Source organism: Rhodotorula graminis (assembly GCF_001329695.1).
Source record: "Rhodotorula graminis WP1 unplaced genomic scaffold RHOBAscaffold_7, whole genome shotgun sequence".
Classification (NCBI taxonomy): domain Eukaryota; kingdom Fungi; phylum Basidiomycota; class Microbotryomycetes; order Sporidiobolales; family Sporidiobolaceae; genus Rhodotorula; species Rhodotorula graminis.
In genome coordinates this window covers 654,443-669,132 of record NW_017264934.1, presented here as the reverse complement: position 1 = coordinate 669,132, position 14,690 = coordinate 654,443, and the positions used below count along the sequence as shown (strand labels likewise).

The following is a 14,690-nucleotide window of genomic DNA, read 5'->3' as shown; positions in this document are numbered from 1 at the left end:
TGCGTCTCCATCAGGTCGACAGTCGACGTCTCTCTCTCCGACACGATCCTGCTCACGCTCGACGAGTGCATGAGCGCGTCCACCGTCACCCCGCAAGGGGCCAGCGCCCAGGTGCTCGCCTTCCTCGCGGGCGACGCGCCCCACGACGACCTGTGCGCCCCTCGTCCTCCTCGTGGTTGCGCAACAGCAGTGACAGCTCACCTGGCCTCGCACGCCGACACAGCGCAGCCTCGCTGGTCCACCTCGCAGCAACAGCGAGCCATGACCCGGCCGAGCACCTCCTCCTCACCAGCCTCGTGCACCAGCTCGTCGCCTCTGTCGCCTCCGTTGACCCGCAAGCTCGCCCCGACCCGCACCGCCTCGCAGCCTTGTTCACCGACGGCGTCTTCAACCACCTCGCGCACGACCAAGACCGCACCGCACGCCTCGCCGACGTCTGGATCGACGTCGTCTGGCAGGTCGACCAGGAGCTCTACACCCGCATCGACCTCGCCGTCCCTCGTGCAGCAGCACCGCCCGCCGAACTGCAAGACGGCATGCAGCTCGACGACCCGTCGGGTGCGACCTCGTCATCGTCAGCGCCCGCCGCAGACCGCACAAAGCTCGTCGACGCCGAGGTCCTCAACGCGCGCACCCGTCTCGCCCACCTCTGCAAGGCCCTCGCCGTACGTCCCACCTTACGTCTCCTCCTCTCAGGTCCCGCCGACACGCACGAGACGAGCGGCTGACACACTCGCTCGTGAACCAGGACTCGGGCCACATCCCGGCGGCGGCCCTCGTCGAGCGGCTCGACTTTGCCCTGATTGGCCTCGCCGGCCTCGTGCACGACGTCAACTTTTTCCAGCGCACCGAGGTCCGACAGCGCACCGCCCTGTAGTGCGTCGCCCTCTTCCTCCTCCTCCTCCTCCCCCTCCCTCCTCGCCGGCGAAGCCTGACCCGCTCCTCCTCCTTTCTCGCGGCGCGCAGCTACAAGCAGCAAAAGTTCAACCTGCTGCGCGAAGAGTCCGAGGGCTACTCGAAGCTCATCGTCGAGCTCCTGAGCGACATGGGCCCGCCGCACTCGCCCGACACGGGCGCGAGCCGCGAGACCGAGCACGAGCGGCTCAGGCGCGCTCAGGTCGCCATGGACCGCGTCAAGAACCTCATCGGTGCGCCCCCACGCCCCTCCTCCTCTCTTCTCCTCGGCGTCCGGCCGTCGGACGACGTGTTGACGACTCGTGTGCGCGCGCAGGCAACTTTGACCTCGACCCGACGCGCACGCTTGACGTCATCCTCGACGCCTTCTCGGACCACGTCGTGAAGCACTGGCAGTTCTTTATCGACCTCCTGTCGCTCTCGCCGTGGGCGCCCAAGCCGCGCTCGAGCGCCGCCGCCGCGTCGTCGTCCTCGTCGGCCAAGGACCCCTCGGCGATGCCGATCGACGTCGGCCTCGACGACGAGTCCGGCAGCGACACGATCGCCCAGATCCTCGGCTTCAAGTTTGCCCTGTACCAGTCGCCCTCGTTGTCGGCTGCGCCCGAGACGGCCGTCCCGGACTCGCTGTACCTCGCCGCCGCGCTCCTCGTCTGGCACGGCCTCGCGCGCCTGTCGGACCTGTGGCCCCACCTGTCGCCCGACGACAAGGCCCTCACCAAAATGGACGCGGCGTGGAGGGACGACCAGGCGCAGAGGGCGAGGTCGGCAGGCGGGGCCAATGCGCTCGCCATGGCGGGCGCGCTCGTCGACGACGAGGCCCCGGCGGCCAAGCCTGCGGCGGCAGCGGGCGCCGAGGGCGCCTCCTCGACGACGGCATCGTCGTCGTCGTCGGCGGCGGCAGCAGCGGCGGCAGCAGCGGTCCCGGCGCGCGACCCGCCCAACCAGCGCCTGGGCCTCCTCGAGGCGCTCCTCTCGATCGGCGACTCGACCCACGCGTTTTTCATCCTGTCGACGTTCCCCTTCCTCGCGCGCGTCTTTCCCCGCGTCGCCGACCTCGTCAACCGCCTCGTCGCCGCGTCGATCGCGCCCGCGTACGACCCGCTGTCGCCCTCGGCGGCCGGCTCGGGCCTCGCCGCGCAGTACGTCGCCGAGTTTACGGCGCCGCGAGCGCGGCCCTCTTCGACGACGTCGGGCACCAAGGCGCCGCCGCCGTCGTCGCTGTCGCCGCCGCGCCAACCGACCCTGACGGGCTCGGCGTTCCCCAACGCGCAGCGCGGCGAGTGGACCTTTTTCTTCCCGCGGTGGACCGAGCGGGTCCCGCGCGCCCAAGGCCCCGAGGGCGTCGTCGAGCTCCTCGAAAAGGTCTACTTGCCGTTCGTCGGGATCCACGTCGCGAGGGACTTTGGGACGTTCACCAAGATTGTCAGGGTGGCTGTCGCCGACCTTGGGGTGCGTCGGCGCGCTCTTCTCTCTCCTTCTCTCTCTCTCTCTCTCTCTCTCAGCCTCTCTCGCCGGCACTCAGAGACTGACGTGCTCGCACGCCTCTTTGCCTCGCAGACCAACCCGTCGGACCACCCTCGCCGCACGAGGTGGCTCGACCTCGTCCGCCTGCACCTCCTGCCCGGCATCGCCCTCCTCGAGCACCACCCGGCGGCGGCGACCGAGATCTGGCGCGTCCTGTCGCTGTACCCGATCGAGCAGCGCTTTGCCCTGTACGGCGAGGTCAAGGACTCGCTCACGCGGCGCAACCCCGAGCTCGGCGTGCGCAAGGCCGAGGCCGAGCGCGACTGCAAGAGCATCCTCAGGCGCTTGTCGACCGACAACTCGAAAAAGCTCGGCAAGCTCCTCGCGCGCACGGCCTACACCAACCCGGCCGCCGTCTTTGCCGTCGTCATCAACCAGATCCAGAGCTACGACAACCTGATCGTGCCCGTCGTCGAGGCGTCGCGGTACTTGTCGACCCTGTCGTACGACGTCCTCGCCTACTCGATCCTCGACGCCCTGTCGTCGGACCGCCCCAAGACCAAGGAGGACGGCACGTCGATCGCCATGTGGCTCTCGGGCCTCGCCACTCTTACCGGCCAGCTGTACCGCCGGTGGGTCCAGATGCAGCCCTCGCTGTGGGTCGTCCTCCAGTACCTCGTCAACGCGCTCGTCAGCGGCGAGTCCAAGGACCTCGTCGTCCTGCGCGAGCTCATCGCGCGCATGACGGCCATCGAGCCGTTCGCCGACCTGAGCGACGCCCAGGTCCTGAGCCTCGCCGGTGGGCCGCACCTCCGCAGCGAGGTGTACCAGCAGACCGACCTCGCCAAGGCGTCGCAGCGCGCCGTCCAGGACGCCCTCGTCAAGGCCCGCTCGCGCCTGCGCTCGGCCCTCCTCGACAAAGGGCTCGCCGTCCCGCTCCTCGTCAACATTGCCCTGCAGCGCCAGGCGTGTCTGCGCACCCCGGGCGCCCACCTCAAGTCGCTCGGCGCCTTGTTCGACCAGACGCACGCCGTCCTGTTCCAGTTCACCGAGCTCCTCGCCGCCCTCACGACGCCCACCGAGCTCGCCGCCCTCGTGCCCGAGCCGAGCACGCTCCTCGGCCGGTTCGGCCTCGATGCCGGCGTCGCGTTCGACCTCGCGCGGCCGAGGCTGCGGGCGAGGATCCGCGCCGCGGACGACAAGGAGCAGAGCGAGCTCCAGGCGCGCAAGGAGAGCCTGTTGGCGGCGCGACTCAAGAAGGAGAAGGCCGAGCGCAGGGCCAAGGACGAGGCCGACGCGGCGGCGGCGGCAGCGGTGGCGGCGGGCAAGGGCAACGACGGCGAGGGCGACGTCGAGATGGGCGACGGCGAGGGCGATGACAAGAAGGTCGACGCGGGCGCCGAGGTCAAGAAGGAGGGCGCCGAGGAGAGCGGGACGCCGCCGCCGCCGCCGGCGAACGGCGCGGTGTCGGCCGTCAACGGCGAGAGCGGCAGCTCGACCCCGGCACCCGCACCCGTACCAGTCGAGGTGCGTCTTCCTCCTCCTCTTTCCTGTCTTTCCCGTTCTGCGCAGTCGCCCTGACTGACTCTTTTCGTCCTTCCACCTCAACCGCAGCCGTGGCACTCGGCGCTCGTCGACGAGATCCGCAACGTCGCCGAGGTCCTTCCCGCCTCGGCTCGCGACACGCTCGGCGCCCCGTTCTTCGTCACGTTCTGGCAGCTCACCCTGCACGACATCCTGTACCCCAAGGTGCGGTACGACGCCGAGATCACGCGCCTGCGGGCCCTGCAGCGCGACGTGGCGAGCCTCGCCGGCGTCAAGCAGGAGGACAAGGCGCACTTTGTCGAGAACGTCATCGCGACGGCGACGGGCCTGTCGTCCGAGGCGGCGATGCACCTCAGCTCGAAGAACCGGGTCACGCGTCGGCTCGGGCGCGAGAAGGTGCACTGGTTCAGCAGTGCGTCCTCGCCCTTTCCTCTCGTCGTCTTCCCTCTCGCGCCGCCTCCTGACCTTCTTCTCGCTCTCCTGCGCGCAGACGTCAAGACCAAGGCCGACCGCATCCGCCTCGCCGACGACATCCTGCAGTACTGCGTCCAGCCTCGTGCGCGCCTGTCGCTCCCGGACGCCGTCTTTGCGCACCAGCTCGTCAAGAAGCTTCACGCGCTCGACACGCCGGGCTTCCACACCGTCGTCTTCTACGATCGTGTGCGTCCCCTCTCGCTCCTCTGGGTGCGGGGTGGCCGGGTCGAGAAGAGCGCGCAGTCCTGACGAGCTTCGGCATCTCGGTCCCGCAGCTCCTGACGAGCCAGATCAGCCCGATCCTGTTCTCGTGCACCGAGAACGAGGCGCGCAACTATGGTGCGTCCCCTCTTTCGCCGCGGCGGCATCCTCGCCCCCGAGACCAAGCACTGACCTCGCGCTCGTGCCCCTTCTCGCAGGCCGGTTCATCTACGACGTCCTCGGCGAGCTCAACGGGTGGTACAAGGACCAGGCCGCCTACGCCGAGCACGCTGTCGGCAAGAACGGCGAGCTGTCGGGCTTCCTGCGCTCGATGAACGACTCGTCGTCGTCGGACAAGCCGCGCCAGCACTACGAGCATGCCGACTTTCAGGCCGCGCTCCTCAAGTGGCACGGCAACATGGTCCTCGTGCGTCCCACTTTTACTCGGTCCTCTCTCGTCGACCGCACGTCCTGACCCAGTACTCGGCCACGCTGCAGGGCTTCATCGAGAGCTTCCGGTCCGGCGGCTACATGCACATCAAGAACTCGATCCTCGTTCTCACCAAGATTGCGCCTTTCTTCCCGCTCGACCACAAGCAGGGCGAGACGCTCGAGCGCAGCGTCGTCGAGCTGCTCGCCGTCGAGAAGCGCGAGGACTTGACCATCCTCGCTCAAGGGTCCGTCCTCTCCCTCTTCCAATCCGCCGGGCCCGTCCTGACCTTCTCCACACGCGCGCAGGTACAAGGCCGTCGTCGGCAAGCGCCGCAAGCACTGGGTCAACAAGCCCGAGCCCGCTGTGCGTCTCTCTCCTCGACCGCCTTCCTCCCTCGTCGAGCGCTCACACCTTCCTCTCCGTGGTGCAGCCCGCTCTCGCTCGCACCGCCAGCACCGCGATCAAGTCGGCCTCGCCAGCCGGCTCGCCGGCGCCGGGCAACCCGTCCTCGGCCCGAGCGACGCCTGCCCCGGCGGCCGCGCAGGCGGCCTCGAGGAGCGCGCTCCCGAGCCGCCCGGGCGCACCATCGACGCGAGCCTCGCAGGCCGACGTCAAGCCGTCGTCGTCTTCGCACCCGTGCGTCGCCTTGCCTCTCACGCGCCTCGTCGTCGCACATCTACTCACAAGGTTCGTGCACGCAGTTCCCGACCTGCCGCCGACACTCGCCGCAACGACCCTCCTTCCACCTCTTCCTCGCTCCCGACTCGCCCTGGCACCAACGGCACGTCGACCTCGACCGCCGACTCGGTCGCCGACCGGCTTCGCGCCGAGGCCCTCGCGAGCAAGCGGGCGCCTGCCGCTTCGCCCGCCAACTCGGCGCCGGGCAGTGCGTCGGGCCGCGACAAGGAGCGCGAGCGCGAGCGCAGCGGCGCAGACCGCGACCGCGAGCGTGAGCGTGAGCGTGAACGCGAGCGCGAGCGGGACCGCGCCATGGACAAGAAGATGGACCCGCCGCCCGCACGAGGTCCTGCCGCGTCCGCCTCTTCTCGCTCCGCCGCCGTCAACGTCGTCGACAGCCCGTCAGCGTCACGCCCTTCCTCTCGCGCGGCCAGTCCGCGTCGCGACCGCGACCGCGACGCCCGCGACCCGCGCGACGACGTCCGCTCTCGGCCCCGCAGCCGTGACCGCGCTCGGGACAGGGTCGCCGATCGTGTCCCCGAGCGTGGAGCAGACCGAGCGGTCGTCGACCGTGAGCGCGAGAAGGAGCGAGAGAAGGAGAAGGAGCGGGAGAAGGAGCGCGAGGTGAGGGAGCGCAGCGTCGAGTCGTCGCACTCTCGCGCGAGCACGAGCAGGGACGACCGACGCAGCGCAGCGTCGGATCGCGGCGGCCGCACGAGCGAGCGCGACCGGGAGCGCGAGCGCGACCGGGACGTGCGGGACAAAGAGCGCGACTCGCGTGGCGGGCGAGGCGCTCGCGACGACCGCGCCGCCCCCGGCTCGATGCCGTCCTCCTCCAGGCGCGACGTTCCCGATGCGCGCCGCGACGACCGCTCGTCTCGCCGTGACGACGACCGCCACGCCAAGCCGGTCCCGACGGGCCCGTCGGCCTCGGCGTCGTCGTCCTCGCGCCGCGCCGACGACGAGCGCAGCCGTCGTGACGAGTCGCACCGCGAGCGTCGCACGTCGGACCGGACCAAGCTGTCGCGCGAGGCGGAGCAGCGTGAGGAGGAGAAGGAGAGGGCGCGGCAGCGGGACCGTGAGCGCGAGGAGCAGCGCGAGAAGGCGCGCAAGGAGGAGGCCGACCGGCGCGCCGGCAAGGACAAGGAGCGTGACAGCAAGGACCGCGGCGGCCGTGGTGCGCTGCCGCCCAAACCCTCGGGCGGTGGCGGCGGTGGCGGCGTCGACCGCCTGCGTCCCGCACCCGCCTCGCGCTCGCAGTCGGACAAGGAGTCGGAGCGCTCCCCGCCTGCACCCTCGTCGGGCTCACTCGTCGACCGCGCCCGGGCAAGTCTGCCGAGCGCTGGCGGCGCCAAGGACGCCTCGCCGGCCGCGCACTCGCCCGCCCCTCCTGCCGCCAAGGACTCGCCGCGCAACAGTCCCACCGCCACCGACGCCCCGCTCTCGATCAAGGGTCGCGGGTCCAGCAGGCTCTTTGCCGGGCTTACGTCGTCCAAGCCGGCCGAGGACCGCAGCAGGTCGTCGACGTCGGGCGGCAGCAGGCGCGACCAGGACGACTCGTCGCGCAAGCGGCCGGCGCTCGCCGACCGCCTCGCGCCCGAGGAGCCCAAGCGGCAGAGGACGGACGAGTCGTCGAGGGACGGTGCGCGCGACCCGCCGCCGCACCGGCACGGCGGCGGCGAGGGGAGGAGGGGAGGCGGCTCGCACAGGAGATGAGCGCTCGCGGGCACTTGACGTAGCTTGCTCTGCAACAGCTCTAGTACATTGCGAACGTCTCGAGAGAGGGAGGGACTACTACTGCTGCTGCGGGACCATGAACTGCGAGAGGAACGAGCCGATGTCGCCAATGTCGTCGAGCGAGCACACGAGCGCGACGACCTGGTCGGGCCGGACGAGGACGACGCAGCCCGTCTTTGCGTCGATGCCGAGGTGCTTGTAGATCTCGCCGCGGTCGTTCGGCGTGACAGGGGACGAGTCGTCGGCGTAGAGCTTGTCGTACGCTGCGAGCGGCAAGGAGGACTCATGAGGTCGAGACGGGCGGCGGCGAGAGAGAGAGAGAGGACGAGACGCACAACGTGAGCCGTACGGCTTTTTGGGTGGCCACAGGACGTCCGGGAACGCGTTGGGTTCGACTGAGGTGCGCGGGTCCGAGATGACGGTGAGGACCTCGATGACCGAGTCGAGGTCGTCGTCGGCCGGCGTGAAGGTGCGGAGCGGGCCCGCCGACGAGTCGAGGTAAGCTGCGGCCTGTGTGCGTCTCGGTGTCAGGGAACGGTCGAGGATAGAGAGAGAGAGAGAGAGAGGCCGGCGCACCTGCTCGAGTTTGTCGCGCTGCTGCGGCTCGCGAACGTCGCCCGCGAAGAGGACCAAGCGCCACCTGCCGTCCGACAGGAAGCGGTCGGCGAGGTGCCAGGGGCGAGCATCGGCAAGGGCGACGACTGCGTGCGACTCGAAGCGCTGCAGAGGGCAAGAGGCGCAGGTGAGCGCCGGAAAAAAGAGGAAGGAGGAGAGGACAAAACGGGCGCGCGCACCTGACCATGAGGCAGACCTGGCGCCAGGCGTGGCTCTCGCTCGGGCGCGACGAGCATGTTGGGCAGGTAGGCCACGGCAGTACCCGACGCCCATTTGCCGATCGACTCGTAGAACTGCGCGCGGTCGAGCGTGAGCGGGCGACTTGAGAAGGTCGGCACGGGACCGAGCGAGGCTGCAGCCGGCGACGCACCTTCTTGAACTCCTCGTGCGACACGGGCTTCTGCACAGGCGAGACGGCGAGGGTGTCAGTCGGACACGTCGTAGAGAGCGCGAGACGAGAGCTGCAAGACGCACCCCGTCGCTCGTGATGGGCTTGCCCGCAAACATGCGCGAGAGCTTGTAGTCAAAGTCGAGGAGCTCTCTGGCAACCTTGAGCCGCTCGAGCTGTGTGGGCGGCGAGTCAGGGTCGGTGCTCGAGAGAGGAAGAGAGGGCGCAGGAGAAAAGGGCGAGACGTACGCCGTAAGTTTCGAGAATGGCCGGCGACGCCTTGCCCTGGACGACGTGCGCGATCTTCCAGCCGAGCGAGAAGCTGTCCATCATGCTCGTGTTCATACCCTGCCCGGCCTTGGGCGAGTGCGTGTGAAAGGCGTCGCCGGCGAGGAAGACGCGGTTGTCGAGCGTGACCTGCGGGCTCATGCGCTGCCCGACCTCGTACAGGGTCCACCAGTCGATGTGCTTGATGTCGAGCTTGAACGGCTGGAAGATGCGCTGCGCCGTCTCGACGATCGACTCGGGCGAGATCGACGAGCGGTCAAAGCGCTCGCCGTTCGGGTCGGTCGAGCCCATCTGGACGTAGAAGCGCACGAGATCGTTCTCGCGGGGGACGACGAGGATCGAGCCGGCGCCATGGCTCTGGACAGACGACTTGAGGCGGATGTCGGGAAAGTCGGTGACGACGACGGCGTCGAGAACGCCCCACAGCGAGTTGGCCGACTCGCCCTCGAGCGACAGGCCGAGCTGCCTGTGGGCCGGCGAGAATGTCAGTACGAGAACGAGGATTATGGCTCGTCGGCGCGAGGAGCAAGAGAGAGAGAGAGAGGACGCACTTGCGGACCCAGCTCCTCGCGCCGTCCGCCCCGACGACGAACTTGGCGCGCACCGTCTCCTCCTCGCCGGCGAGCGCGTACGCTCCACCCTCCCTCGTGCCGTGCATCGCGTCGGCCTCGTCGTCGCTCAGGACGTTGCTGCGGTGAAGCCCGTTGGCGATGCCGACCTGGGTCGGGGTCGCCTCGTCCTCGCTCAGGTGGCGGAGCTTGAGCGTGACGGGGTACGATGAGGGCGAAAAATCGGTCAAGAGGGCAGGGTCGACGGTCATGTTGGTCGGGGCGACGGCTCGGTCGACGCCGAGGCCGTTGAAGTCGCGCATGGCGTCGAGGAGGAAGCGCTCGATCCGACCCTGGGTCAAGACAACGTGCGGGAAACGGCTCGTGCCCGGCTCGTTCTGCGAGCGTCGTCTCAAAGAGTCAGTGAGGGGTCCTCGAGAGGGGTGAAGCGTGAGGAGGACGCAGGACACACGTCGGGCATGCGCTTCGTCCTCTCGAGCCCACCGTCGGCCGCCGGCGTCCAGTTGCAAATCTCGTTGATGTGCGCGCCTGCCCTCGAAGCAAACGTCAGGTCTCGTCGTGCAGGGAAGAAGAGATAGCAGGCGAGCGTACCCTCCTCGATGAGCCGTTGCACGAACCCGAACGAGTGGGCGACCTCGAGCGTGCGGCACTGCAGGGTCCGAGCGGGTCAGTTCGCCCGCTCTGTTCCCCATCGATTAGGGTGTGTAGAGACGCACCTGCACGCCGTCTGCTTGGCCGGCGAGGACCTTGACGCTGCGCTTGTCGACGATCTTGGTGCGGATCTTGAGGCGTGCGAGCCAGAGAGCGAGCATGAGGCCGGCGGGGCCGGCGCCGACAATGACGACGTCGTAGTCGCTCGACGAGGCCATGGCGAGAGCGTGTGTGAGGAAGCAAGGACGAGAGAGAGAGCGAGAGAAGGTGGAGCCCGTTCAATTGCCCGCCCCGCACGCGTGCCGAAGTTCGATCGCCCGTCGGCGCCGGGTGCCGGCCGACCTTCAAAAGCTCCGCTCGACCGGCTCGAGCCTCGCTCGTCAAGCGCGCACCGAAAGCCGTACGCTCGCCGACACCAGAGCCCGCATCGTCGAGCCTCGAGCCGCACCGGCGCTTCGCCAAGCCGCGACCCGCCTCTCTGGAAAATTCGCCGCTCGACCCCCGCTCTCGACGTCGCGAGCACCGTCTCGCATTCCAGCACACTGCGCAGTATACCGTCCACCGACCGACCGAGGCTCCTGCCACACCCGCTCACTGCTCGACCTGGGCGATGGGCGCCTTGCGCGCCGGCTTGGGCTTGAGGAGCTCCTGGTCGACGCCCTTTGGCGCGTGGCGCAGACGGTTCTCCTCCTTGGTGCGGCGCGCGTCGAGCATCTCGCGCTTGAGCTTGGTCGCCTGGTGGATCGGCTTGGGGAGGTAGCGCGTCCTGTGGGTGCGTGAGGGGAGGAAGAGGAAGGGGAGAGGGGCAGGGTGCAAGGGCGAGTCAGTCTCTCATCCTGCACGTCGTGGCAGCCCTCCCGCTCGCGCTCATCGCGCTCATGAGAGAGAGCACGAGCGAGAAGGGAATCGAGGCACGCAGACAGAGAGAGAAAGAGAGAGCCGCAGGACGCACCGCTCGATCTTTGCCACGTCGGCGACGGTCCCCCACTTCTCCCTGAGGCCGTCGCGGTACTCGCGCTGCACCTGCTCGCGCTTGTCGACGACGCCGAGCTTGTCGCTCGCGCGCGCCTTCCAGATGCGCAGGTTGGCGTCGTCCGACCCGGACAGGACAAAGCGCGAGTCGAGCGTGTACAGGGTCGAGAAGATGCTGCGACGACGACGTCCGCAACGAGTCAGCGCTCCCGCACAGAGTGAGAGAGGACGAGGACAGAGAGAGGGGAGAGCGGGACGCACCGCTGCATGCGCTTGGTGTGGTACGTGTCGCGACTCTTGCCCTCGCCCTGCTCCCACAGGCGGACCGTACGGTCGTATGAGCCCGAGACAAACTCGCGACCGGTCGGCGACCAGTCGCACGACATGACCCTGTCCGCATCGAGGCCTTGTCAGGGACCGCGACTCGGCGAGAGAGGCACCACGGCTTGAGAGAGAGCGAAAGGGGGACGCACGCGCCGACGTGACCTTTGAAGACCTGCGTCGTCGTGCTCAGGTTGCGCATGTCGAACGTGTACAAGTTGTGGTCCTCGGAGGCGCACAGGAGCACGGGCGGCTGCAGCGGGTTGAACGCGAGCGAGTTGACGCGCATCTGCGGGCGGACGAGGGTCGGCGTGAGTTCCCGCCGCTTCTCATCACAGCGCACGCTCGCGCTGCACGACGGCAGTACGGGACATGCGCAGGGAAGAGAGGGGGCCGGGACGCACCTGCATGGCGACCCGACTGAGCGCCTTGCCGCTCCTCAAGTCGTACAGGCACACGGTGCGGTCGCTCCCGCTGCTCGCGAGCACGCTCGTCTCGCTCTTGTTGAACGCGACGCACTGAATGTGCTCACCGAGGCTCGCGTTGGACGTCGAGTGGAACTTGAGCGTCGACAGCGGCGCCGTCTTGGTCTCGTCCCAGATCTCGATCTCGGTCGAGCCCGTCGCAAAGATCGGGTCGTAGCGGTGGTGCGAGATCGCGCTGTCGAGGGGAAAGGTGTGTCAGGGCCGCCGAGACGATACTCACAGGGATACAGAGAGAGAGAGATGAGGGCGCACTTGAAGCCGGATTTGCCGTTGAAGGTTTGGAGAGGCTGCGGCGGGCACGGAGGCGAGGTCAGGACGGGGTTCTCGCTCGGTGCGCAGGAGAGAAAGGAGAGAAAGATGAGACGCACTCGAGCGTTGCGGCCAGACGGGCCCTTGACGTCCCACAGCTTGACCGTCTTGTCGGCGCCGCAACTGAGGACGCGCGACGAGCCGCGCGCCTGCGTCTCGTCGAGCTGGTCGACGCCGTCGTCGTACTCGTCGTCGTCGAGGTCGTCCTCGAGCCCTGCGCGACCTTTGCCCTTGAACCCGACGTCGGCGCGCTTGCGCTTTACGCCGCGCTCGCCGGCGCCGACCTTCTTCTCGACGCGGCCGTCCTCGCCGACCATCGGGTGCGAAAAGGCGACGCCCTTGACCATGCCGCGGTGCGCGTTCTCGACGTTCCACACGGTGCGCTGGCCGCCGAGGTCCCACACGCGCACCTCGCCGTCGCCGCTGCCGCTCGCGACGCGGCCGAGCCCGCCGGCCTCGTCCTTGGTCATGGTGTAGATGCCGTCCTGGTGGCCCTCGAGCGAGGCGACAAAGGGCTTGGCAAACATGCGGTCGAGCTTGGCGGCCGTGACGGCGCGCGTGTACTCGCGCGAGCGGGCGAACGGGTGCAGGGCCGGGTCGAGGTTGCGCTTGACCGGGGCGGTGGCGGTCGACGAGGTCGGGAGGTGCTCCTCGAGGCTGCGGTGCATCGTCTTGATCTTCTGCAGGCGGGCCGGGCAGAGGGGTTAGCGCGTGATGTTCGCGGCGAGTGAGCTTGGAGGAGGAGGGGGGCGGTGGAGGGACGAGAGGGCGAGGTGAGGACGGCACGGCGTACCATGGTTGCGGGCTGTGCGGGGAGTGTCGGTGCTGGAGAGTAGTTCGAGCTTGAGCAAGCAGGACCAGCGCGGGGTCGACGCGGTGACGGAGAGCGAACCAGCTCGACGAGGAGCAAGCAGATGCTGTCGGCTCGTCTCAGCTGCTCACACTCTGCTCGCACACTGCTAGAGCCCACAGCTCCGACTCTGGACTCGTGCACTCGGCCCCCGCTGCCACCTTTGTCCAGCCCCGAGCGCGATCCATCTTGCACACCTCGCACGGCCGCTCCTCATCTCTCGGAGCCACCATGCGCTGTCCGTCCTCTCCCTTGGTCACGACAGCGCGCACACAAGCTCACACACAGACCCCACACGAAACAGACGCCGTCCTCGTGACGGGCCCCGCCGGCGCAGGCAAGTCGACCTTCTGCGCGTCGCTCATCACGCACGCCCAGTCGCTCGGCCGCACCGTGCACCTGTTCAACCTCGACCCGGCGGCCGACAAGTTCGAGTATCCGCCCTCGATCGACATCAAGGACCTCGTCAGCCTCGAGGACGTCATGGACGAGCTCCAGCTCGGGCCCAACGGCGGCCTCATCTACTGCTTCGAGTGCGTCCCTCTGTCCCTCTCCCCTCTCGGGCCAGTTCCTCCTTTCTGACTCTCTTCCTCGACACAACAACAGGTACCTCATGCAGAACCTCGACTGGCTGTCGGACGCGCTCGGCGACTTTGAGGACGACTACGTGCGTCTCGACTCGTCCCCTCTTTCTTTCTCGCCGCAAGCCCATGCGGACACCCTCGCTGACCGTCATTCCTCTCCCCGACTCCCGCCGCGCAGCTCATCATCGACTGCCCAGGCCAGATCGAGCTCTACACGCACATCCCGATCCTGCCCCGCCTCGCCAAACTCCTCACGTCGACGATGAACATCAGCCTCGTCGCGTGCTACCTCCTCGAGTCGCAGTTCATGGAGGACACGTCCAAGTACTTTGCCGGCGTCCTGTCGGCCATGAGCTGCATGATCGGGCTCGAGGTGCCGTTCGTCAACGTCATGAGCAAGATGGACCTCGTCAGGCGCGAGGGCAAGCGGAAAAAGGAGGTCGACCGGTGCGTCGCGCTCGTTCCCCCCACTGCCTCGTCGACGTCCGACGATAGTTCTCCTGTCGTCTTGCGTCCGCGTGGAAGGTGTAGAAGTGGAACTGACGCCGTCCCTCGCACAGGTTCCTCGACCCGGATCCCGAGCTGCTGCGTACGTCGGTCAACCAGGAGCTCAACCCCAAGTTCCACCAGCTCAACAGCGCCCTCGTGCACCTCGTACGTCCACCTTTCTCTCCTCTCTCTCTCTCTCTCGGCCCTGCATGGCCCCGAGCATCCCTGACAAGCGGCCCCTCCCTCCCTCCCTCGTCGCAATACAGATCGACGACTTCAACATGGTGCAGTTCCTCCCGCTCGACGTGACGGACGAGGACTCGGTCGGCGTCGTCCTGAGCCACCTCGACAACGCGATCCAGTACGGCGAGCACGAGGAGCCAAAGGAGCCGGCGGACGTGAGTCGGAGCGCGGTCTCTCTTCCTCCTCACGATGGCCTCGCCGAGCGCTGCGCCTCGTCGAGCCGTCTAGGCACGCGAGCGGCTTGATCTGACACAACCTTGCTTGTATGCGCAGATGGACCAGGGCGACTTTGACGTGGCCGAGTGAGTCTGAGCGGCGCCGACGTCGACGTCGACGCCGAATCGAGCGACGAAGAGGGAGGGCGCGTAGAACCCCTGCTTGCTTGTTGTAATTATCAAGACTGTCTGCGCATGCACACTTCTCTGGCTCTGGCAGCGAGCGAGAGAGTGAGTCCTGCGCCGCGGACTCCGGAGCGCGAG

At 68.2% G+C, this 14,690-nt stretch overlaps 4 protein-coding genes across 4 annotated transcripts; 2 read left to right on the top strand and 2 right to left on the bottom strand.

Moving 5' to 3' along the window:
- Nucleotides 1-69: 69 nt before the first annotated feature.
- Nucleotides 70-7,479, top strand: RHOBADRAFT_53765 (uncharacterized protein; the record flags this gene model as incomplete). The annotated part of the gene is made up of 14 exons (XM_018417000.1): nt 70-152; nt 224-665; nt 749-876; nt 967-1,148; nt 1,232-2,364; nt 2,473-3,906; nt 3,994-4,336; nt 4,415-4,584; nt 4,674-4,737; nt 4,818-5,026; nt 5,098-5,276; nt 5,338-5,395; nt 5,463-5,668; nt 5,734-7,479. 14 exons carry the CDS (start codon nt 70-72, stop codon nt 7,424-7,426), a joined length of 6,324 nt encoding a protein of 2,107 aa, XP_018270877.1. The 3' UTR covers nt 7,427-7,479.
- Nucleotides 7,454-10,176, bottom strand: RHOBADRAFT_48519 (uncharacterized protein; the record flags this gene model as incomplete). The annotated part of the gene is made up of 11 exons (XM_018415148.1): nt 7,454-7,710; nt 7,783-7,957; nt 8,024-8,167; nt 8,242-8,355; nt 8,433-8,462; nt 8,537-8,626; nt 8,700-9,204; nt 9,290-9,684; nt 9,759-9,835; nt 9,899-9,956; nt 10,024-10,176. 11 exons carry the CDS (start codon nt 10,174-10,176, stop codon nt 7,505-7,507), a joined length of 1,947 nt encoding a protein of 648 aa, XP_018270876.1. The 3' UTR covers nt 7,454-7,504.
- A 373-nt stretch (nt 10,177-10,549) lies between these two features.
- On the bottom strand, nt 10,550-12,841 carry RHOBADRAFT_22009 (uncharacterized protein; the record flags this gene model as incomplete). Its single annotated transcript, XM_018412565.1, has 8 exons — nt 10,550-10,724; nt 10,911-11,105; nt 11,192-11,320; nt 11,404-11,540; nt 11,656-11,911; nt 11,989-12,023; nt 12,105-12,725; nt 12,839-12,841. 8 exons carry the CDS (start codon nt 12,839-12,841, stop codon nt 10,550-10,552), a joined length of 1,551 nt encoding a protein of 516 aa, XP_018270875.1.
- Nucleotides 12,842-13,126: 285 nt separating this feature from the next.
- Nucleotides 13,127-14,631, top strand: RHOBADRAFT_53762 (uncharacterized protein; the record flags this gene model as incomplete). The annotated part of the gene is made up of 7 exons (XM_018416999.1): nt 13,127-13,133; nt 13,200-13,428; nt 13,502-13,562; nt 13,658-13,926; nt 14,040-14,133; nt 14,235-14,366; nt 14,485-14,631. The coding sequence occupies 7 exons, from the start codon at nt 13,127-13,129 to the stop codon at nt 14,515-14,517; spliced, it is 825 nt and encodes a 274-aa protein (XP_018270874.1). The 3' UTR covers nt 14,518-14,631.
- Between the last annotated feature and the right edge of the window lie 59 nt (nt 14,632-14,690).